The sequence below is a fragment of the Misgurnus anguillicaudatus genome, chromosome 7 (assembly GCF_027580225.2).
Source record: "Misgurnus anguillicaudatus chromosome 7, ASM2758022v2, whole genome shotgun sequence".
NCBI lineage: Eukaryota > Metazoa > Chordata > Actinopteri > Cypriniformes > Cobitidae > Misgurnus > Misgurnus anguillicaudatus.
In genome coordinates, this window is record NC_073343.2 from 24,663,238 (window position 1) to 24,688,790 (window position 25,553).

At 38.1% G+C, this 25,553-nt stretch overlaps 2 protein-coding genes across 7 annotated transcripts in view; one reads left to right on the forward strand and one right to left on the reverse strand.

Annotated features, from left to right (window-relative positions):
* Window positions 1–13,480, forward strand: part of LOC141365356 (kinase D-interacting substrate of 220 kDa B-like) — a 79,634-nt gene extending 66,154 nt beyond the window's left edge. For all 5 annotated transcript variants that reach the window (XM_073869633.1, XM_073869632.1, XM_073869634.1 and 2 more), the window contains 4 exons: window positions 5,488–5,625; window positions 6,345–6,443; window positions 8,202–8,432; window positions 11,861–13,480. In XM_073869633.1, coding sequence (XP_073725734.1) covers window positions 5,488–5,625; window positions 6,345–6,443; window positions 8,202–8,432; window positions 11,861–12,913 — 1,521 coding nt within the window. In that variant the 3' untranslated portion in view covers window positions 12,914–13,480. The remainder of the gene's footprint in view (window positions 1–5,487; window positions 5,626–6,344; window positions 6,444–8,201; window positions 8,433–11,860) is intronic.
* A 1,206-nt stretch (window positions 13,481–14,686) lies between these two features.
* On the reverse strand, window positions 14,687–16,355 carry id2a (inhibitor of DNA binding 2a). Of its 2 annotated transcripts, none has more exons than XR_012370565.1 (3): window positions 15,889–16,355; window positions 15,662–15,761; window positions 14,687–15,270 (listed from the first exon to the last, which is right to left on the reverse strand). XR_012370565.1 is itself a non-coding variant. In XM_055173015.2 (3 exons), the coding sequence occupies exons 1-2, from the start codon at window positions 16,237–16,239 to the stop codon at window positions 15,666–15,668; spliced, it is 408 nt and encodes a 135-aa protein (XP_055028990.1). In that variant the 5' UTR covers window positions 16,240–16,350; the 3' UTR covers window positions 14,687–15,270; window positions 15,662–15,665. The 2 variants fall into 2 exon arrangements, 1 of the variants encoding a protein (XP_055028990.1); XM_055173015.2 differs by having other exon boundaries at window positions 15,662–15,722; window positions 15,889–16,350.
* Window positions 16,356–25,553: the final 9,198 nt, after the last annotated feature.

Sequence of the window (25,553 nt, forward strand, 5' to 3'; positions counted from 1 at the left end):
TATATGGGCAAAATTACCCGCATCCACATGTGCTCATGCTACTCATCAAAAATATTAAAGGATTAGTCAATTTTCTTAAAAAAAATCCAGATAATTTACTCACCACCATGTCATCCAAAATGTTGATGTCTTTCTTTGTTCAGTCGTGAAGAAATTATGTTTTTTGAGGAAAACATTCCAGGATTTTTCTAATTTTAATGGACTTTAATGGACCCCAACACTTAACAGTTTTAATGCAGTTTAAAATTGCAGTTTTAAAGAACTCTAAATGATCCCAAACGAGGAATAAGTGTCTTATCTAGCGAAGCGATTGTCATTTTTGGCAAGAAAAATAAAAATCCTCCGGCTGTGTGATGAGCCAGCGCGACCTCGTGTAATTGCGTAATGCCGTGGAAAGGTCACGTGTTACATATATGAAACGCACATTTGCGGACCATTTTAAACAATAAACTGACACAAAGACATTAATTAGTATCATTTGACATACAACAACGTCGGAACGGTCCTCTTTCTCCACACTTGTAAACACTAGGGCGTAGTTTCAATACGTCATCCGTGATCTCTTGACGTGATGACGTATTGCGTATGGCGCGTCACAGGACCAGAGATAGATGAGAAGTTGTGGTTTAAAAGTGCATATTTTTTATTTTTCTTGCCAAAAATGACAATCGTTTCACTAGATAAGACCCTTATGCCTCGTTTGAGATTGTTTAGAGTCCTTTGAAACTGCAATTTTAAACTGCATTAAAACTGTTACGTATTGGGGTCCATTAAAGTCCATTACAATGAGAAAAATCCTGGAATGTTTTCCTCAAGAACATGGTTTCTTCTTCACTGGGCGGGGAGGGACGTCGACATTTTGGATGACATGGTGGTGCGTAGGTTGTCTGTATTTTTTTTTGGAGAAAATTGACTAATCTTTTAACATAAATAGATTTGAAATTGGGTCCTTCCTAAACTGTAAAAAGTAAATGTTGGATCAACTTAAAAAAATTGGAAACGCTTAAAAATTTGAGTTTTTTTTAACTTACTCAATTACTCACTTATAGTGAAATTTTTAAGTTGGAAATGTTTAAAAATATTAGGTGTTACTAAATGAAGTAATTTTTAAACGTTTTTTCACCTTCTACCCCTGGCTTAAGGCTAGTCCTAGAGTAAAACACTTGTTTGAGTTGTCTCAACTTAAAATAAGTTGCACATACAGATCTTAAAATATGCCAGTGACATTGATTTGTCTTAAGATACACACTAGTAAGGCATGTTTATAATAAAATGCTTAACCGTCTTAATTTAACTATGAACTAGTCCTGGCTTTAGCTAAGCCTTGTCTGTGAAACCAGGCCTTAAGTTTATAAAACTTAATTTTTTAGATATTACCAATTGACGTTTTTTTAACCTTATATTTAAGTTTATAAAAACTTTTTTAATTTTTTTTTAAGTAGAGCAGCTGTCACTTTTTACAGTTTATAAAGCTTTTGATGTTCTGCCAGATGTTGGAACATGGATGCAGTGATTTATTCCATACACACAAACATCTGTAATTCAGTGCACTGATTTTGGGTGATGGGGTCTTACCCACAAAATTTCAATTCAATTGGTCATTGGGTTCATTAGGATTCAGATCTGGGCTATGTACAGCCTATAGTCCATTCTTTCACACCAGAATTCGTTGATAGACCTCACTTTGTGCACATGGGCATTGTTGGGCCTTAAAGAAAAGAAATAAACTTCATATACATTTGATGTGTAAAATTATGTACACATACCCAATATATGCACTACAGTCGTAACAGTGACCTGTAGACAAAACAAGTTTTCTTTAATACAATAATCCCATATTATGGTTGCTGCCATTTTGAGATCATATGTCCAGCTAAATACTACTTATACTTTTTGTTTTTTTGTATCTTAGTAAACATGCCTGCTGATGATGAGTAGGATTACTTGAGTGCAATTAATTTAGGTGAACAGAGTTGTTGTTAACCATGTTGTGAACCATCATCTTACATCACTTTGACTACATGTCACAGCTGAACCACATATAGATACATGGCCAAGTCTTCCATGTATCATCATATGAAGAACAAGCTTGCAAGATGCTAATACTGAGTCATCTATAGCATTCATTTCCATAAGTTGATGATTAAAGGGGTCATATGATGCACTTTTATTTTTTTTATTTTTTAAAAGCTGTTTGTGCATATAGAAGATTTGTGAAGTTGCAAAGACAGTCTAAAACCCAAAGAAATATTCTTTCTAAAAGTGAAGGCTCATCCACGCCTTCCTAAAATACCTCATTCAAATATCTACATCACTGTGTGGGAAGATTTGCGTAACAGCTGCCAAATATATACTTAAAGAAGGCGTAACATTTTTCTCGCTGTAGTATTATTGCCGCTGCCGCCATGTCGTGGAGACGCTGTGCTTTGCGAGCAGATATTCCAAATATGGTAAGGGTGTAACATTTCCGTCTTACACTTGAGGTATTCGGTGAATCACAATGCACTGGATAGCTTTATTAAAATCTATGTTTTTTTTTTTTAGAAAGACGAGGAGCAAAAATAATGTGCGGTTTGTGGAAGATTATGTTTTTTTTACCTTAACCCATGCAATTTTGCATTGCACCAAATACAAAACAATTATGTTATTTTTAGCAACGTCAAATGACCACTTTAAAATAGACCACTTTATTTAGTTAAAGATTTCATGAGAATTTCAGTAATAGTGTCACTTCCGCAAGACCACAGAAAGCCTACATATCAATTGACTGGGCCGACCACAACAGGTCTGATGAAATCAGTACACAGGCCAAAAATCGACCGTTATTGCAAACTGGGTCACTTAACCACAGACAAACAGACCAGTTTAAAAATTAAAACAACAAAACTAAACCGCTCCCAATGTTCTCAACAAAGCTGTCTACGCTTGAAGTGCTTGTTGCGCCATCAATTGACAAATGCTCTCTTTTTTTTGACACGCTGCACGCCTACTTCAGCCAGTTTGTTTCCTGTTCTGTAAAATAAAGCATTTTTAAAAAAAAAAAAAAATTAGTTGCCAATATTTTTTGATGTTTGTGTATTTATGAAAAAATATATAGGTAACACTTTATTTTATGGTGTCTTTGTTATATATTACATGTAATTACTATAGTGGTAACAGTAAATTATGCACAATTACGTGAGAGTCCTTTTAGGTAAGCCGCGCCACTAGGCGGCCATGTTTGCAACGCCTCCGGGCAGTGATTTTTAGTCATGCAAGACTAAAGTCATTTTTGGTTGAATGGGGAAAGACAGATATCTCTTAAATAACGTGCTAAAATCACAATTAAACAACACATTTCTGACCAACAGTTAAACCTGACATCAACTGTGCCATAACTTTTGTCTCTTAAGCTCAAATTGTGCGTTTAACTACTTTGCCTGTGCATAGGTTGGCAAGCACCTCATGAGACTCTGTACAGAGCCACTCCCCATGAGAATCATCAGTCTTTATCGATTGATGATTGGTTCTTTTAACCGAAAGGCGGGACTTCTGTCAGAGCAGCTGTATTGAGCTTGCAGTTCCCCCCAAAATAAGAGTCCTCAATAATATTATATCCAATATCTATGATTACGTTCAACTAACCCTAAACCAAACCCTAACCTCAATCCTATAGTAAGTACATGTTGTTAATCATTATTATTCAGTACTTAAATTATAATTACACTGTAACAATCACAAATCGTAAAATAAAATGTATACTTAAATAGTGTTGTCTCAAGCTTCCAGCTGATTGGTCTGTTTTTCCTAAACATCACTCCTGGTGTTGATAGCCTTAAACTGGACACACGAGTTAGCCAGTCTGTAGTTAAGGAATAGTTGACCCAAATATAAATTGTTCACTCAAATCTATTTTCTCATAATATACTCATCATCATGCAATGCCTTCCTTTTAAGTTAAAGAGCACCTATTTCATTGCTAAAAACAACGTTATTTGTGTATTTGGTATAATACACATTATTTTCCACATACCAGACATTTTTGTAGCTCCAGATTTCACTTTCTTCCTGAAACGCACGAATTTGAAAAGCTCTCTGTCCCTGATTGGCCAGGTAATCTGTACATTGTGATTTGCTCTGAATACCTCTGACGTCAGATGCTCCTTACCATGTTTAAAAGATTTGCTCACAATGCAATGCTAACAGGAGTTAATTTACAGGCTGTGAGTCCGAAGCGGGAGGAATTATGATAAGGTCGGTCTTCTCTATGTCACCAATCCCAGGAAGTAAACTGTTGCCTACAATCCGTGTGTTTGTTGTAGTCCAAGAAAAAAGATTTACGTTGGAGACGATAACTCACGTCATTGTTTACTTTGTGGTTTTTACCTTTTGCATATCGTTAACGTACTAATACACACCAAAGAAAATGTAAAATCGTGAATCGCCACCATGTTATCTTCTTATACTGGAGCCAACATGAAATGCAAATATATCCATCAGTAAAGTAAACCAAATGACTCCAGTGGCTTACTTACAGTATGTTTGTGAGAAAATGAGTTAAACACAGACATAATAACTACTCACGAGACACAAGAACCAATGACATTATCAACGTGCCATATTTAGGTGGACTATTAAGGACAAGTTCGGTATTTTATACCTAAAGCTCTGTCTTCAGATTGTTTATTATGAAATAGAACTGTTTTGTCTGAAATTTGGACATATGATGCTGGAGCTGGCCTGAAAATTTTCGGTTTCTGTTGTATCACCCCACAACATCTACAATGACTGCACTGGAACAATCCTTCCTAAAATGCATTAAACTTTCGTTTACAAAGACGTGAAAAAGATGCTTTCCAACAGGTGTTTTAGCATTCGTGTAACCTTGTGGACCTATTTTTCCAAATGCCTCACACCGTACATTCTTTCGTTGAGAGCTTGAATAATAGACACTCCAGCCCAGTTGGTGGCGATAATCCGCCTTTGCCGATTGCAAGAATACAAACAAAGTTCCCGGCGCGGAGTAATACCGTACCTCACAGCACATCTAATACAAGTCAATGGAGTTGGACAAAAACTACAATAAAACCTTTTGGAAAGCATCTTTTGCAGCGATTTTTGTTTGACCATATCAAACCGAACACCCGAAAATACTCGGGCCAGCATCATATGTCCAAATTTCAGTCAAAAACGTTCTATTTCATCATAAACAATCTGAAAACATGGCTTAACGTGTAAAATACCGAACTTGTCCTTTAAAGAGATGGTCACACTGAAAAATAACAGTATCTATGAATTGAAAAAGCCCACCTCTTACAATAACGGGTCAAATCCAAAACATGCAACAAATGTTCTTTACTTTGACAATGATTGCCTGCTTTGCTTTTGTATGAGAAGCATGCTGCATATAAAGCATCATTGGTGTGCCTCTTCACTGCTCGCTTTGCCTGTCAAAGAATGTATTGTAAATCAATAAAATTAATAACTATTTATTATATTTGTGTGTAGGGCTCTGGTTGTGGGGTTTCTGGTGAGCCCCAAGTTCTTCTTAGTTCCCTAAGCATTGACGCAGTGTGCGAGAAGCTTGGGCAGCTCCAGGGCCTGGACCCCTGTATGCTGGAAGAGTACATCAACACAGTCAAAAAGGTATTTCCTAGAAGTGTGCTAAATTGAAAAGCATGCAATCGGTTTGAAAAGTAAAGCGTGCAGATTTACATCGCAAGAAATAGCCACTTTCAACAAAAAGGGTAGGCTACACTGCGGGCCTCCCATTGCCATTGTTTTACTGCATTTATTGAACTGAACCATATATTTTTAAGTTGGCTGATTTAATATGAGTATATTATTTTCTAACCCACTAGGTCAGCATAATCTAATGGTTAAGCTCCTCCTTTTACTGACCACTTTTCCAAAAGACTCATTTTCAATGTCCTATTTGTGAAACTTGCAAGTGCACAGTTGTCTAAACAGACAGATGACTGTAGAAGAAATACATGACTGAGAAACAGGGTGTGGTAAATTCATTCATCTCTGTAAATACCCATTCATCTATTGGAAAAGACTAGCTTTATCAGTTCCATGTGGTGTGCATAGAGGTTTCACAATAAGGGCTTTCTCTCCATTGGACAACATCTGAAGGATGCAATGACATTCCTGATGTCTCCGTTAGACATCCATTAGTCAACCTGCCAGCTGTGCGGCATCAGCCTGCATACTTAAATATCTCTTTTGTTGTAAAAGTGAGCTTTGTTTCACCATCCAACATACCAGCATGCACCAATTTGTTTCACTAAAGTGATGCTAAGATAAATTAACCTAGTTATTAGTTGTACCATTGGTGTTAAATTCTTTCATCCTAAATGTAGGCCAACGTGAACGGTCGAGTTTTGTCTCAGTGCAACCTTGATGAGCTCAAAAAGGAGATGAACATGAACTTCGGAGACTGGCATCTTTTCAGGACCATGGTAAGATGTTGAATACCTACATACTTGGATGTTTTTGGTATATTATTTAACTCTCGCAGTTAATCTGTCTATAGTGAAGTAGGTTGGATGAGGCTGAATAAGGAACACATGTAGTCGTGTTGATCAGATTTCCATTTGCGCTTATACAAACGAATGTTGTGTTGCCAACAAGCATGCAGCCATCTGGTCCAAGATGGCTGCTTTCTGGATGAAGGAGGGTTATTGTCAGTGGGAGCTCGGTGTCCACTTGAAGATCTGAATAGCTTGATGTTCACAAAATAAAGTAGCATTCTTTAGACTGGAACCAAGTCCAAATTGAACGACTTGGGGCTAGTTGTAATATTGGCATGCCTCAGAAGTTTCACATAGAATTTTGGCTATTTTACGTTTCTCAAAAACGCCTTAGTGAAGCATGCCACTTTTGTATTTTTTGGGTTTGTGTCAGTGTTGTTCTGTTAATACGTTTAATATAGTAAAGAAAAAATACAGGTTAAATACAAAAAGCACGTACATAGATACATTTGTAAAGTTACAAATTAAAGTTGCAAATTTATATGCAAATAGGGCTTGACTTGTAAACCGAGAATACCTGTATAAGATTCAAAAGTGACCCTGTATGTGAAATCCAGGCTTAAGTCTCAGTCTCATTATGAGATTAGGAGTATCAAAGTTTTATTTCACTCATTTATTTCGCTTTAATACCAATCTTTGACATGATCATACTCGGTCAATATTAAAGATATACATTTTATGTAGAAAACAGTATATCACAAAAATGATCTCGGTTTTCACAGGCAAATGATGTCTATCAGCATTTTGTCCTACATTTGTATAACACTAACAAGAAATATCCTTTAAGTTGCTTCTCTCAATTCATTATCTACCCCTTAAAGGGACACTTCACTTTTATAGGCTAATTAAATAAAATGGGCTCATTTTCCAGCCCCCCTAGAGTTAAACATTAAATTTTTGCCGTTTTGGAGTCCGTTCAGCCGATCTCCGGGTCTGGCGCTAACACTTTTGGCATGGCTTGGCATGGTCCGTTGAGTCTGGTTGGACCATTAGCATCGCGCTGAAAAATGACCCATGAGTTTCGATAATATTCCTGTTTGGAACTTGACTCTTTTGTGGTTGCATCGTGTGCTGGGACTGATGGAAAAATTAAAGGTTGTGATTTTCTAGGCCGAAATGGCTGGGAACTATACTCTCATTCTGGCGTGGTGGTCAGGGACTTTGCTGCCGTGCCATGTCTGCGGGAGGCGCAGTGATGTGCGCAGTGCCCGAAAATAGTCCCTCCTATTGAAAGTTACCAAGGGGACTATTTTCGGGTGCTGTGTAGAATCGTTGCGCCTCCTGCAGTCATGTCGCATCTGCGGGGTCCTTGGTTGTTGCGCCGGAGTGAGGGTGTGGTTCCTAGCCATGTGTGCCTAGAAAATCGCAAATTTTGATTTTCTGTTGGTCTTGGTGCACGATGTGGCTGCGGAAGAGTCAAGTTTTGGATGGGAAATATATCGAAACTCTTTGGTTATTTTTTTGGCGCGGTGCTGGTGGTCTGGTCGGATTCAGTGGATTGTGCTAAGCTATGCTGGGGGTGGTACCGCCATACCCGGGGATCGGCTGAATGGATTCCAAGGCTGTAGAAGACATGTTTGACACTAGGGGAGCTGGAAAATGAGCATATTTTCAAAAAAGTGGAGTGTCCCTTTAAAATAAATTCTCATGTAACTGTCGCCATATTGTACTGCTTGTCTGTTGTAGGTTCTAGAGCAACGGCAACTGGAGAGCCAGCTGTTGCGTGATGATTCGGGGGCGTGCGGTGACCAGAGCGGCATCGTTTTGACTCAACTCGAACCTCGCGGACCCTCTGAAGCACCACGAGATGTTGCGATAAACCCAGACAACTTCTCATACAGCCTCAACCTGAGCTTTGAAGAGCTCAGCAGCGTGGGACTCGAGGAGCCTTCCAGGCAACACGGTGCCCAGTGGCTGGTGCGTGGTATTGCTGCGCACACAAATACATTCAGCTGGTCAACAGTGAGAAACGGTCTGTAGATAAACACAGGTGCACAGCAGCCAAAGACAGTAATTAAACACAGAGGCAAACACAAACATATATGCCTACAGAGAAAATAAACTGGGCCGTTTCTGTCAGAGCATCTTTTTCTTCAGTCGCATTTTTTTTTTTTTGACACACTGGAACTTAGCTTCTGCTTTTCAGAAGTGTCTCATCAGAATGAAAATAGCATGTGGTTTACTGGGTGAGAAACGGAGCGTTTTCTGACCTGGATGGGCAGAGGAAGTGAAGAGCTGACCACACACACACACACACACACACAGTAGCTCTCTATCACACAGAGATAACTATTTCTGCACTCATCTATTAACACTTGGCAAGGTGTCACTGAACATTGCCACACACAAGCAAGAGCTCATAATGGTTTAGATTAGAATCATAGATGTTGGTGGTAAAGATCACTCCGTGTTGACTTCTCTAAATGACTAAAATACTTTTATCATCTACTCATGCACCTACTCGGCTTTTCCCATTAAAACAGCGTTACTCATTCCAGTGCTTCTTAATTCCGTTCCACAATAATGATCCACTTTTGGATTTCTTCTTTATTTAACACACTTGAGTCAATTTGTCTGCTTACTGTATTAGCAAAGGTTTGTGACTTAATTTGTAGTGTCAGATTTACAAAATGCATACAGTTTTTTAAATTCAGGCCTTTTAAAGCCACGTGATAGCCTTGTACAAGAGATTTTTTTATTATTACTGAAAATCTTGCCGTCCACCGCACCTCCCATTTCAACATTCATGATGTATGCGAGAAGCAGGAAGGTCTGTGCTTAATTTCTTCAACTCTTCCGTCTTTTCCGTGGTGTTGGTTTGATGCGCTTTTGTATGCAAACAGAATCTCCCATGTGTATTACAAACGTGCCAAGTTTTAACATGCAGAAGCATAAATGAGATTTGAGATTTGAATATCGACCTACATTTTGGCCTATTCCCCAACTAAGCATTTTTTTTGGCTTTAAGTTATATAGAATATAGTGCACGAGGCATAACATTTATTTTGTATTTGGATAATAAAAGCCATTGATCTCCATCTACTTGTGCTGTGTGCCAAAGAACAGCTTGAATGTTTGGCTTAATTACTCCTTTTGTTCACCACGGATAAGAAATAATAAGCAATAAATGTGTGGGTAAGGGGAAAATGTTGGTGTAGGCTATAAAATTGGTTCAATTTAAAAAATTAAGTTAATTTAACTTAAAAATATTAGTTGACAACAATTTTTACAACTTTTTGAGTTAATTGATATTTTTAAGTGGAATTATCTCAAAATTTTAAGGCAACCAGGTAACTTACTTTTTTTAAAGGGATCGACACTCTAATTTTCCAGCTCCCCTAGAGTTAAACATTTGATTCTTACCGTTTTGGAATCCATTCAGCCGATCTCCGGGTCTGGCGCTAGCACTTTTAGCATAGCTTAGCATAATCCATAGAATCTGATTAGACCATTAGCATTGCGCCTAAAAAATAAGAAAATAGTTTCGATATTTTTCCTATTTAAAACTTGACTCTTCTGTAGTTACATTGTGTACTAAGACCAACGGAAATTAAACGTTGCGATTTTCTAGGCAGATATGGCTAGGAACTATATACTCATTCAGGCGTAATAATCAAGGACTTTGCTGCTGTAACATGCTTGCAGGAGGCGCACTGATATTACTCACTACCTGAAAATAGTCCACTGCCAATAAGTTACTAAGGGGACTGTTTTTGGCTGCTGTGTGGTACCATTGCGCCTCGTGCAGCCATGTTACAGCAGCAAAGTCCTTGATTATCACGCCATAATGAGAGTATAGTTCCTAGCCATATTTGCCTAGAAAATCGCAACTTTTAATTTTCTGTCGGTCTTAGTACACGATGTAAATACAGAAGATTTAAGTTTTAAAAAGAAAAAATATTAAAACACTTTGGTTATTTTTTAGCGCTATGCTAATGGTCTAATCAGATTCAATGGATTGTGCTAAGCTATGCTAAAAGTGGTACCACCAGACTCAAAGATCGGCTGAATGGATTCCAAAACTGTAAGAATCAAATGTTTAATACTAGGGGAGCTGGAGAATGAGCGTCTCTTCAAAAAAAAGTGGAGTGTCCCTTTAAGTTGAACCAACAAATCTTTTTTATAGTATAGTATTGGTATTATGATGTATGTTGTTAGTGTATTGTAGATTTTTTCTCTATTGTTTGGTTTCCCAAGACCAAGAAATACAATACAATACAATACAATACGAACTTAAACAGGGAATAGATTATCATTTTCATTTTTGGGTGACCTGTCCCTTTAACTCTTTCCCCGCCATTGAGGAGTTATCTCATCAATTAAGAGAAAACATTTCCCTGCCAATGACGCTTCCCTAAGATTTTATGATAATCTTTAATTCTGCTATTATCCACTAGGTGTCACTCTTACTCAATTTATAAAAAACTAGAGCATCAGCTAATTCTACAACATTGTACACTATGTTTTGATCTTCATTCTGAATCTGATCTCTAACAAAAGTCCTTTACAAAAATGCAACAAAATATGGTATTTTTGAAGAAACCTACCCATATTTAAGATGTTATAAAAAGAGAACAAATGAAGATAGGATGAACTTTTTTTTCTGTTGTGTTTGTTTTTACTTTGTTTAAAAGCACAGGGTCGGTTCTTTCATGTTCAATATATTTGTATGTTAATATATACAGTACTGTGCAAAAGTCTTAAGCCACCATACCAAAATTATATTTGTTGTTTTTGCAACGTTATAGTGATCATATATAATTATTTCTCAGTCTCTTTAATAGAATACAACCAGAAAATACAGGAAATTTGTATGTACTATTAAAAACAGTATAAAAATGTAAACTGATGTGTCAACTATTTAGGGTAAACTCCCCTTCCACTTGAGCAATAGCAGGAAACTGCTGGATCTCTTAAACATAAATCAAATTAAATCCTAATTTCTAATTTTAAAGAAATACGTTTTTTTTTTATTCATTCTGCTCAAAAACGCTTAAAATGTGTTTAGTGCCAAAAGAGGTCATATTAAACACAGACGATGCCTAAAGAAGACATTTAGTCCTGAATTATTATTTTTTTTTTTATATTTCCTGTATTTTCTGTTTGTATCTTAATAAAATATATTGGAAAATAAATATGGATGGACATTAAAACTTCTAAAACAACATGTCTGGTGATGGTGGCCTGAGACTTTTGCACAATACTGTATATTTATCGAAGAAATTTTGTGAAATTCACAAAAAAATGCTTGGGGGCAACTTTAAAAAAAAAGGCTGGTGGGGAATGAGTTAAATGTCTAATTGTGTGTTTTTCTCACATATAATCCTTATTTTCTCTTTTTTAAGGCCAACAGTCACAGGGCACCCAGTATATCCAGTCTGAACTCTCAGGAATCTTCCAATGACATCTGTAGGCTGACTGATAAGCAGCAGGCCGAGTATCGCAATGCCTACCAGGAGTACATCTCCCACATGGCCCATATGGAAGCGTCCGCTGCTGGCCGGAAAAGTCCCGCCCAAGCTCCGGCCAGCCAGTTCCACCCAGCCAGCTCAGAAGATAACACGAAGGAAAGGGAGCAAGAGGGGCGTAGACCCTTTACAAATAAGAGCTCCAAACCTGGAGAAAACATGGCGGACTTCTCTTCCGCCCCAGACGGTCTGCTAGATCCCATTACAGAAGAGGATGAGAAATCAGAGCATGGATCTGCCTCTAAAGTCCCATCCAGACGCAAGAGCAAAGGTCAGGGGCCGTATTACCACAGCGTACCCAATAATGAAGAGGAGTCAGAGGATGAAGAAACAGACGCCACTCCACTTCTAAAGGATGATGCCTGGGCTGCAAGACAAGATCACGGGAAAAACTTAATCTCAGAGATGATCATGCAGGACAAGAAATCATCTGACTCTGGAGTGAGGTCCAGCAGGAGCTCATCCGATCGCTCGCTACCGGATGAAGAGAACGAAGCAGCCCAGGAGAATTCAAGTGAGAAGAAAGAAGAGACCAGCCTGATCGAGCTGACTCTTGAGAGTCCGGTAAAGAAGCGACTCCTTCCTCATAGGCTGAGTAACCTGCAAGATGAAGCCGTGGCCCGGATGTCCATCTGCTCCGATGCTCCATCAGATAGCAGCCTGCAAGCCAGCAGCCCTGAGGAAAGCTGGCCTGCTTCAGCTGTGAACAACCTCAACTGCTCACCAGATAATGCTGCTCACAACAACAACGTCAATAACAGCGCCCAGCGGCCTGTGACGCATCCCATCGATTGCCCTTCGCTCATTATATCTCCAGGCTCCAGCACCAATACCACCACGCTGACCAACCAGAACCTGCGCGGAGGCCACCGGAAGAGAACCACATCCACTGCCACTGAAGCCGCTGATGAACGAGAAAGTGTCCTTTAAGGACCTACTGGCGTTCCTCCAGTAAATTTATTCGTACTGGTATCTGACCACTATAGAAGCAACAGACGCTACATGAAACTTTTGTAATTTAGTGGTGTTGAGTATCTTTGTGCACTGTTAGTTCTCAAAACGTAAGGTTTTTTAATGTGTTGTGTGATTAGATTCTTTTATTATTAACACAGATCATCTTAAAATGTTACTGGGTGTTACTGTATTAGGTTAGCTGTTATTGTAGTAAGTATTAAAGTATTAAAAAAAGCAATACACATTGAGGTTGTGATGCGTTTAGTGCAAAAGCTGTTATTTCATGCACCGTTGCTTATATTAAAGATGTAGGATTTGTCCATAATATTAAAATCATCAAGTAGAGTGGGGATTTAACAACACATGGATAATGTTGGTGATTTTGTGATACTGTATTGTAAAAACTGCTATTTATATGTAATTGAATGCCTGGTTCATTCAGGTCATCTGTTTAGTTTGCTCGACTTTGTAGTGTTTTATAATTGACTTGGTTTGTGAACATCAGTGTTAGATTTTTTAAAAATAAATATAATTTTGTGTGTGTGCACTGATTTTTCTTACAACAAACATTTTCAGCTAGTTAAATATACTAGAGTCTGATCATATTGAATTTATTATGATTTTATTTTACAATATAACCAACACGTTTTGTGATTAAGTTTACTGCTATTGTATTTTTCTTTATACTGGCTGTTTCGTCACAAATATTTCACTGGTCAATAATGAGACTCGTGCAATATTTTATATTTTAAAAGCACTTGGAATGATTGTAAATTTATTAGTTTTGACATTTTCCATGTAAATAAATATTAAGTGCTCGTCTTTTCAGGGGTGAGGTTATTGTGACCAGCAGGTGGCGCACTCTTCATAGCAAGAGCAGCAGTAAAGGATTCAGGTCGTATTTACTAAGGAAAGATTTACAATCATTAATACTTAAATTGTACTTTGCAGAAATATAAAAAAAAAAACAAGAGCTTGTATTAGAGCTGACTGTATTCTTGTTTTAAGAAAAAAAAGTTACTTTGACACCAAACAATTCAACTTGAATTGAAAACCAAATGAATTACAAATTTAAAAGTAAAATTCAGACCGTGTCTCTGATTTATTAACTTGCATTCTGTGGGCTAAATGAAAGACAATTAGGTTAAAAAGTCTTTCTGTAGGCTACTAATAAAATAATTTACGTGCTGTTACATAACGAGGCAGCTTAAATTGCACTAAATTCTGATCATAATGAAGTCAAACATCCGGGTCTCTGATCTGCCTCGCGCTCGTTAGGTTAATACTACAGGCCTGCAGTCAATTTTACACAGCTGTTGAACAATTCACAAGATTAAGATGATATTTTATAAACTGACATTTAGTTCATACACTGCGATTAAAACGAATGAGAACCTGTGAAAGGTGTGAATAGTCCAAGACAATTATTCATTTCCTACTCTAGGACACATTCAGTAAAATATTTCTGCAACACCGAAAGAGAGAGAAAAAAATATAAGGTGTAAATCATAAAGCTTCTAGGCCATATGATCTGTGGAAATCATCACAAAAGTGTGTTTGAAATTAATTTTTAAACAGCCATATGGCAATGTTAAAGATTCATTTAGGTTCTTCTGGTCAATAATGGACAAATGTCCCACGGGTCAAGTGTGAGTGACACATTAAAAGTCCTGGACATTAAGAGGTACAACACATAAAATAGGTAGGCTATCGCTGGATCATTTTACACATGACTATAACAGACCAGTGTCAAATAAAGCATTTGATTTATTTAGTATTTAAAAAGGAGGTATGATTTACAATATTACTTTTATAAAAAGTCTCAGCATACAGTATAACACTTTGCAGATACTGACAGTCCAATTTCTGCAACTATACACACTCTTCGAGAGAGTTTTCACAAGGTTTCATCATGTCATTTTCAAATGTCCAGTCCTTCATGTGCCAAAAGAATTGACAAAAAAAGACAAGACTTAAACTTTGTACAGTAACTAACCACATCTTCTCCTATTCACACAGTCTTCACGAAAAAGAAAAAAGTAAGACGACTTCTCACTGTAGAGAAAAGGTTCCTTGTGGTCATTTTCATTTGTTTCCCTTATATTTTCAGGGAATATAGTGCTTCTTCCTCTTGAAGAAAGGACCAAATAAGTCTTTTTAGAAGATAAATAATCAACGTCCAAACTTATAACACATCAACTGGATTGTCCTTTTAGAAGCAACAAAAGTCTCTTGATTCAATTACAGGAAAGAAAAAAGTCCAGACCGAGAACCGAAATTGGAGGAAAAGTCAGTTCCCAGGTCCTGTGTGTTCTTGTGTCTTAACCAAACACCTGCAAAAGATTGAGAAAGAGGCGCATTTAGAGAATGCAAACAGGGCAGAGATCCGGACAGCCTGGCGCCAGAGAGGAAGCCGCAGTTTGAACATTTAACCAAACACTCAGAGACTGAGCAAAACCCTGGACTCCAGATGTACACGAGCACAACTTCTGTCTGCATTCATTTACACAGAGTCTATGCTGTTCACGCGTATTATATTCTACCATTTTAAATAGTACTTGACATAATAACCATCTATCGATTTAATTACGTATTTAACACGAGCAACAATTTTTAAAAAAAGACACGCGCTCTCTGACAGCACATTTCTCAATAGCCTACGAGAATTGATATGCAATAGTTTGTCGTCATTTAAAAAGATAATTTAAAACAGTGCGTATTTACCTGATTAACGGTAAAGTGTCCTGCTGTCCTCTGTGACCAAGTCTGACTGAAACTCCGGTGTCTAATGGAAAAAAACGCCCAATTATTTATACAGCCAAGCCTGCACATTAAAAAAAGCATTTTTGATGTGAAAATGTGAATTTTTAAAAAGCCACAAACATAGACTTAACAAGCAGTGTATTCACTTCTAGTTGTATAGTCTTGGGAGTTGATGATCATTGATTTACCTGTAATGAGAGGATGCTGATGTCTGTGTTCAGCGTTGTCAGGGGTGTTCTGGACGTCCCCTGCTCCGCTCGCGGGTGATGGAGACTGGTGATCGCCGAATTGGAGTCAAGTGCAATCTGCAGGTCCAGGATATAATCGATGACATGTTGCAGGATTTCCATTTTGCTCACGTTTTTGTTCTGCGGGATACTGGGCACCAGTTCCTTCAGTTTGGAGTAGCAGTCGTTCATGTTGTACAGCAGGCTTAGGGGATCGTCCACGGGGGTCTTGCTCCGTGTGATTCCCAGACTGTGTTCCGTCATATTCGCGTTGTTTTTCCTGAAAGACCTAACGGGACTTATCGCCTTCATGTTAACACTTCTGTGAGAAACGGTTAGTTGTTTCGCTGCGCGAGTTGCTTTTGTATGCGAGATTTCCTCTTTGCGCCGAGCTCTTGAGGCAAACGCAGTGGATTAGCGAGCTGTCATCGCTGTATATATACCCAGCTGGGTGGGTTGTTCACGCGCTGGTTTACATCGCGTTGATTGGTGTGCAGCGCCGTGTCACTCATCGATTTCGCGCAACGGGATTGGTCGCGGGGCTGAGCTATCAAGAGCCGCCCATTTCTTCCGCGTTCTTAACCAGTGAAAGCGCGTGTTTAGGGTGGCGCTCACTGCCTTCATAGCCTTCAGCTTCCAAGGATAATTTCTCAAATCAGTGTACCTGTTTCCGATCAACAGAATTAGTGCCTTGCAAGTATGTGGTTGTTTAATCTTTTATTAAATAACGCAACAATCCAAATATATCAAAACAAGCTTAAACTAATTGGTGTTCAGTTATTACATTGAACACATTACGTTATTATGTGAAATGCAGCAAAACTATATTAATAAGCAAATAAATATAAGCATTTCTTTATGGTTAAAATGTAGTTTAACTTACCAGCCCCATATTAAGTTAAAATCAGTCTAGTGTATTAACCTTTATCTATGGTACGTGTTTTCTTTATACCCACATCATATAATTTGTCATATACAAGCAATCATGACAACCACTTGCACAATATCTCTTTAGTCTTAGTATGGTCGCCAGTTGGTGGTGTTGACTTAGTGTTTATGTTTGTTTAAACGCATCATGAATGCAGGAGATTAGGTGTGCAGTCTGTAGGCCTATGATGAGGGTCGTTTAAGATGCAATAGTGATGACAGTTGGTCGGACTTAACGAGACAGGAGATCTACTCAGTCAACACCTCGTGCTCTCAAGTGCAGCAGGAATGGAATGTAAGTGGCATTCAGAAATGCTTAAATGAGTGGATAAATATGCAGTAAGTTTTACTTGGTATTGCAACAGAAGTGAAAATGCATTCTTCTGGAACTTGGGAATATTTTTTATCCTGACGGAAAGATATGCTTTGTGGATTACATTTCCATATTTTAGAAACAGTTTGTGGCAGATAGAGTGAAAGTGGTGGCAAGAACTGAAGAAAAAAAATCACTTTGTTTACACATGCTAAGCAACAATAGAGAGACATTTCCTGGTTGCTTGTGCATATCCGACTAAACAGATGTTTGCAGATGCGTCGGAATGCAATCGTGTTGATGTGTCGGAATGCATCTCATACAATCTCATTATCACTCCTTACAAAATAAAGTGCTTGTAAACTGTCCTCGGGGTCGATTCGCAAACCATGTATTTTATTGCATCATTTGCGTTTGTAAATTTTTAACTTTATATTAACGTCGTGCACTGAAAAAAAATCACAGAGAGCAATACTGCGTTGGATCTTGTGCATTTAAAAACACAAGACCATTGTGCTCTCGTCCGCATCTGCCGCAACTGGCTCTTTCCATTTTCTCCCTCGTCCTTTTTTGTTCTCACAGCTGTGTACATTTCGCATGACACCCTGACTGATCCCTGACAGGTGATGAATTGGCACCAAGCAAAGCAGGACTACAGAGCAGCGCCGCGAGCTCACGCTCTCGCAGACTCTCTGGCGCCAGCCCCGTGACGTCACCCATTCACAGCGGCCCTGCAGCCAGTCCTCGCGGCGCCGTCCAGGCGGCTGCTATGGAGACGGGGGCAGTTAGTTAGCCCCGCTTCTCAGCTGATCAATGGGGCCCGAGCGCTGAGAGATCGGTAACCTCGGGTCTCCAGCGCTCCGAGGCCCGCACACCTGCATTCATTTGCATTTCTTTGGTTACGTTTAACTTGGAGAACTCCTTTCGCCTTGCAGTTTTGAAACGGTTTGAAACAAATGAAGGAAGAGCAGGCTAACCTAAAGTTACCTTAATTAAAATGCACGCGTCTTTTGAGTTAGCATTATTACGTGCGCAAAAGCAGTTTAGTTGGGTTGTTTGTTTAACAAAGAATATAAATAACTTACACAAAGCGAATTCTATTTATTTCAGCAGCTTTGAAGTTTGACAAAGAAGTTTAATTAAGAAAAACATTTTACCCACGTTTTAAACCGCACGCGCTCATCTCAAATGCAGCATTTTTTCTCCGGTCACAATGCTAACACAGATAATGACAAGAAAACAATCTAAAGTTGGCAGAAAGTTGATGAGTTCTCCACGGGATGGAGTCAGGATGTCTGTACCGCCTCCTCTGCTGTTCCAGCTCACTGCAGCTGCACAATTCCTCCCGTCAACAAACACCAGCAGCTCCCATAGAGTAGCACTTTACCCACATACTTACTGTCGTCTGCGATCTTCCATGACAATGTTCATTATCACAACATGAAAAGAGTGTATCACAAACAGACTAAACACAGCAGAAAAAAATACAAAACTTAAAAAAACATATTAACAGGTTTACCCCCAAAACTCGCAACGTCGAGCACACTTACGTTAATGCAAACGGGTTTAATTTCTTAACAAAGCAATAAAACTAGGCAAATGAATTATTAATAGAAACGTGCGATTTAAAACCTTTCAGCCAAACCTTCCTAAAAAACAAAGTATTTCTGTCCAAATATAGCCTCATTTCAGCTCGATTCATGAGCGAAGACTTCGCGGCGGTTTTATTATAAGCCAGATTTGAGTCGCACTCTCCGCACGCATCTATCGTATCGGATCTCTCTCTCTCGCTCGGTCTATCTCTCTCTCCCCTTCTCTCTCTCTCTCTTGGTTCGGCTCTCTGTGGAGGGTTCCCACGCGTCTGTCGCGTGCAGCAGTACACGCATGAAAGTGTGGCGCGCGACTCTTGTAGCAACACCGACCCCATGGGCGTGGCGTTAGTGTTTGGCTAAGCTATTGTTCGCCTCCCAAAAGAGGGTCCTGAGAAATTGTGCAATGCAGAGACCTAGTTTCTTTTTGCGCTGCGTAATGCTGTTGGGCAGTTTGCATACATTCATTCACTCACAGTCGATAAACTCTCTAAAGCTGTCAAGGTCTTAATACATAGTGGACATGTAGCTCAGCTGTCCCACGGAAGTCGTTTACAAGTGTTATATTTCAGCAATGAAGGTTTTCTTTTAATCAGTTGTATAAATGCTTAAATTGTTTTCTCTATCAATGTATGAGGATTTACCTGAAATAGTTTTCTTGAATAAAATCCTTCGACAAGGGTTGACTATATATTTTTTCCAATATATTTCATCAACTTTGTTTCAAATGGTATATTTTATACAACATTACATAAAACTTATTCTCTAAACTCTCTTCTCTATAAACTCTAAATAATGGTTTATTATTATTATGTTATCCATCACATTGTTGCTGTTTCATGTATTATTTTGTGCATTATAGGGGCGGTTTCCTGGACTGCGATTAGACTGACAAAAAAAGTAAGAGCTGTCCAAACTGAAAACAACTTGCAATGACATATCTTAAAATACATCAGTGCCCTTTGTTTTGCCTCAAAATTCACAAGTAATGATTTTAGTAAGTCATGTTTGTTAAAACTAGTTATATTTCCTAATTAAACTAATCCCTGTCTGGGAAACCGCCCCTAATAATCTGCAATAGTTAATTCCAGACTAAAATGTATATCTGATGCCTTATTTTGAAAACAGCTTAAACTGACGTATCTTAACATATATCAGTGCCATTGTTTTGTCTCGAGATGCACAACACACTGTAAAAAATTGCTGTAATTATGCAGCTCGTTGCCAGTAAATAACATCAATGTAAAATCTACAGTAAGTTACTGGCAGCTAGTTGCCGGTAATACCCAGTAATACTGTAATTTCTACAGAAATTTTTTATTGTTTTTTGCAAGGTTTGTTTATAAAAATTACTTAAATGTCCTCTTATAACTAAGTTCTGGGAAACACCCCATTGTGTGACAACATGCTAATAATAGAAAAATAGCTTAGTATCTCTCCACAAAGATATTTACAAAAATAAACTTTTGAAAAGCTTAGTAGTTGGGACCAAAAGTTTTTAAGATGCATATGGTACAGTCTGACAGCCTGTTGATCACACAACCTTTCCCCAAGATCTTACTAATGTACTGCTTAAAGTAAAAATATATAAATGTCAACAGTATAGATAATAGAATAAAGCAGCATAATGTCTGTAAGCAGCCATATAGCGAAACCAGTAAAGAGAAGAGTGCGTGCTGGAAGAGAAATCCTTAAAGGCTCCTTTCTCAGTCCTAATGCTTTTAGTCTTGTGTCACTAGGGAATTGAGAGTATTTGGGAGATCTGAAACTGCCTGAGATTAATCTGATACGTCGAACATGCAAGTTTCTGGTTTTTGTGGTAGCTTGTGCCACTCAGACTGCTTTGGTTTTATTTTCTTTCTCTTTCAACTAAAGCCCGTGTGCTGGATTGTGAACACTGTAGTTTTTCTTCTGAGCCACTTCCCTACCGGCTTCTGCTCTCAGTCATCGGATTCTTACTCAATCTCATCTCTTTATATAGCTCACAGGGAAGAGAGAGTCAATGGGGAATTAGTTTCTCTCACTATTATTAAATAGCTGGAGAGCATTTTAGACAAGTGAGGGGTCTGGGGTTTTGTGTAGAAGGCTTTGCTCTCACGGTCATCAGTCAAAATGTTATTTTTGGCTTTTTTAGGAAAAAAGAAACATTTATGCTATCAGTGAATTAAGTTATTCGAACCATATGTTATGCGTTCATTGTGACAGGAAAATAAGCCTTGCATATTTGTCACATATTACGGAAAGTTTCTGGGCTAAATGGAAGCTGAGTTTTATCAGCAGGCTTAACCCTTCAATGAATAGCAAAAATTATACCACAAGTGCTGCTGCTGCTGGGTAAAGCTTTATGGTGCTTTTCCATTGCATAGTACCCCACGGGTCAAGTCGTGTCAGTTTACCTTACTTTGGCTTGGTTAGCTTTTCCATTAAGTTTAGTACCACTTTAGAGTGGGAGGGATTATGGGCGTGTCGTTATATTTGCGCTGCCTACTGCTGTGACATCATTCAAAAAGTGAGAGGGAGCATCGTTGCAATGCAGTGTTTCCCATACATTCGTTTTTGTCAGTCCACCACAAATCAAAATTGACCACCACAAAAAGATGTCTGCACATTGCGTTAAACACTACCTCTGTCTCACATGACAGTTTTTTTGTACAACCACCCGTGGTGTCATTCGATGCGGACGTGCGCGTCGCGGATGTGCCGCCACAAACTGCAAGTCTCTGTGGATGTTTTTCACCGCTTAAAGGGAGCTCAAGACGGCACATGCACTAAGCTAAAGCTAATTTTGTGTTTAGGAATGATGCTGGTAGTGACGATTTTCTCAAATCAATCAATAATCTACAGTGTTTTCATGTCACATTTTAGTATCAGCTCAGCTTGCTTGGAACCCCAGCCGAGGTGGTATTAAAATAAAGTATTGGTTACTACGTACTGCACCCAGTGGAAAGCGCCCAAAAGTAAGTTGACCAAACTGTGGAGCAATGGGAAAGCGCCATTAAAGTGATAGTTCACCCAAAAATGGAAATAATGTCATTAATGACTCACCCTCATGTTGTTCCAAACTCGGAAGACCTTGGGCCTCATTTATAAAAGTGCGACGTAGGAACTATCCTACATTTCATCTAAGACCATTTCTGAAATGATCGTAAGTGTGATTCAGAGAAAAGGAGCTTACGCACAAAAAAACGTGCGTACACCTCTTTTCCAGATGTGCGGTTTATAAATCACAAATGATCTTAAAATTGTGTGCAGCTGAATGCTTTTAGAACTCCGCCTTGTAAACGCCCCTAATTTAATTCATTAGCATATAAATATTACATTTTCAAAGGCCAAATTCTCTGACTGCTACAATGGCGAGTGGTAAGAAAACATATTTGTTGTGGTTTGCTTAAGTTTTTAATATTTCTAAATTCTAACATGGAAATTTTATTGACATCACTCAAGTTAAGGCGATTATTAGTGGATCTTTCAATTCACGGGTTTCATTTAAATATAGTTTTACTCGTAGGCTAAACATATATTATATATTATATTTGTGTCTTTAAAGTTTTGTTTCAGTTTGCCATGCCTCCTGCACGGCGGTGTTAAAATAAGATATTTTCGACTTTAAAATTCAAAGATCGTATCTTAAACTGTCGGAATATATTCCATATGGGTTCATTTGGATTTACAGATGTTTAACATTAAAATCGATGCATGGGAATAATTTGTATAAATTTTTGAAATACCCATCACTCTTAAATGTCGCATGTCCCTTGGATACATTGAGGCTTCACAATTTAGTTCCTTTCACTTTGTTTTAATCATTAAATTCGATCGGGTTTACTCTCATTCAATAAAGCACATGTTCTGTAACATTTACATGTGCCTTAAACACTGCGAAACAATTTTGCTATATTTTTTAATATTTTTTGAAAAGATGACGAACTAGAAAATCGTTTTCTGAACCTATAGCTTGGGCGCCATCTTTTTGCATTAGAATAGACCTACATTTTAAAATATCAAAATAGGCCAACATATTTTGTTTTGGAGTATGTTCTGGGACCTGGTTGAATTGTTTTGGAGTAGCCTGGTGGGCCTTCTCCACAGTTTGTTCATTTTCTGTGTGCATCATGGTTGCATGTTTTTGCGGTTCTATTCTGAATAAACAAACAGCGCAGTTTACATGCTTCGTCCTTGTTGCATTAGCTCATTAAGATAATTCTAAACAGATTTCTGTAATTCAAAAAACTCTGAATTGTGGTTGAGAACGTCGCGGTGCACTGTTGGAACGTTGTCGGTGGTTTGTCGTTCGGGCTGGGCTCGGACGCGGCGTGCGGGGGCTTCGGTTGTGTTTTTTTGTGCCCGATCTAAGCTCTAATACAGATGATGTTGACGCTGCAAAAGTTTCGAATATTTATTTATTTTTTATCAAACATATTCAACACTTTTTTTACATTAGCCAGGGGATGAAAGAGAAAAATAATTAAATTAAAACATGGAAATGCTGACATACATTAATACACTTAGCAGCTTTCTTGTTTATCAGATTATTAATAGATTTTAGGTAGCCTATTGCTTAACTTCTAATAGAAAAATACGGAATAATGGTTTATAATCACCATATTTACATTTATTTATAATAAACGTTGCAAACAAAAGTAACACATTAATCAAATAATATTTCTTATGTAATAAGATATCATAAGAGAAAAAAACTAATTAAATGTTTTCCAAAGTCTTAAGAAAAATATATGAATTCTAACAAAAGAGCACAAATCTAACCATTTTTTTTTCTTTTTTGAATAAGGACAACTCCAAAACAAATGAAAAAATTTTTCTGCATGTTGACCACAAAAGGTACAAAACAAAAAGTTTCGAATATGCCTACCTGCAATACTGCAATATTGCCACAAGGAAACATGCGTACGTCAAGTCGGAACCTGACGTGGAGGTAAGTACTTTTCCACGTCAAAGACAAGTTTTATAAATCTGAGCGTTTGAGTGGATTTGAGCGTACGCACGGTCTTAGATCAAATCTGTGCGTAAAAACGCTTTATAAATGAGGCCCCTTGTGTCTATCTTCGGAACACAGTTTAAGATGTTTTAGATTTAGTCTGTGAGCTTGCTGACCCTCCATTGAAAATCTATGCATGGTATGCTGTCCATGTCCAGAAAGGTAATAAAAACATCATCCAAGTAGTCAATGTTTCATCAGTGGGTCAGTTAGAATGTGAGAAACATTGAAAATACATTTTGGTCCAAAAATAACAAAAATTACGACTTGTCTTCAGCATTGTCTTCTCTTCCGGTTCTGTTGTGAACCGCGTGCACGAGACTGAAGTCACGTGACTGCTGACGTGTTATCTTCAGACATGCACAAAAAAGCTGGGGCCACCAGATAACACATCAGCCGTGTCGTACGTCAGCTGCGAACTAAATCTAAAACATCTTAAACTGTGTTCCGAAGATGAACAGAGGTATTCCGAGTTTGGAATGACATGAGGGTGAGTCATTAATGACATTATTTCCATTTTTGGGTGAACTATCACTTTAATTTCTAGAATTTCATGACATTATAATTTGAAACATGGCATAAAAAGCAAAACTATCTGTATCTATCGGTAATGGTAGATGTCATTCTAAGTAATCGAATATCAATATCGGCACAGAAATTTTGCATCGGTGCATCCCTAGATTTTACTCCAAAAAAACAAAGAATTCGAAATCAACAGCAATCATCAGTACAGTGTATTTAATGATAAGACATTATCTTATTGAAACCAATGATTATAAAAGAGAATACACACCCTGTTGTTTATGCACAGAGAACCCACGGTTTATTTTGATGGTAGATCATTGTGACTGATTGGAGTAATAAGATAATGGAATTAAAGTACAGGGTTTTAAACAGGGACATTAAAGGGCTGCGCTTTGTGCAGAGAACAAACAGAGTGATAATCATTGAGGTTGCGATAAACCATCAGGCTTTTAGCGATTCACTATAATATCATAGCACATCGTCTGTGAATACCTCTGGGTTATAAAAACACTTCGGGTTTATTTTTCAAGTGCTTGATGGTCATCAGGACATAAGCGGTACTGTGAACTCCGAGATCTCGGATCTTTTCAAACCACCACAGGTTTAAGAATATTATTCTAACAATATCAGATGTTCTCTCACTGGCACAGTCTGGGTTTTGATAATAAAGGCTCATGCAGTTTAGCTCTCTCTGTGGTGTTGTGGTAGCAGTAGGAGAATGGCATGGCTCCGCATGCATTCAGGCTGAAGAAAGATATCATGGCCGCATGCCAGTATTTCATAAGGGTAGGGGATTACATTCAACAGGTAGTATTGTATTCTGGAAAAATCAACAATTCTCTGGCGTAAACTAGATCAGCTTGTCGGCATAACACAATCTAATGGCAATTTGTAACTATTTGTTATGTGACTAATTTGTATGAAATTTTTGATCTCATACGCTTTACACTTTTCGCTTCTGGGATGTTGGGTTTAGAGCAGGATTAGGGGTAAGACTATTATCATTGTTGCTTTTTTGTAACATCATGCTGAATCTGTTTGTATAAGATGAGTTTAAATGCAAAAGCCTTCATCCAAAATGAGATGATATTAACCAAATATGCTCTCAGCACATATATTCATCAAAACACTTTCACTTCAAATGCGCTTAATCCAGGCCTCAAGCCATTTAGAAATACTGGTTTGTTGGCAAAATCCTTTAAACTCCAATTTTTCAGCAAAGTCCTCTCAAGGCCGAAGTATGGTCCACTTTTTACGTGTACGCGAGGGTCCACAT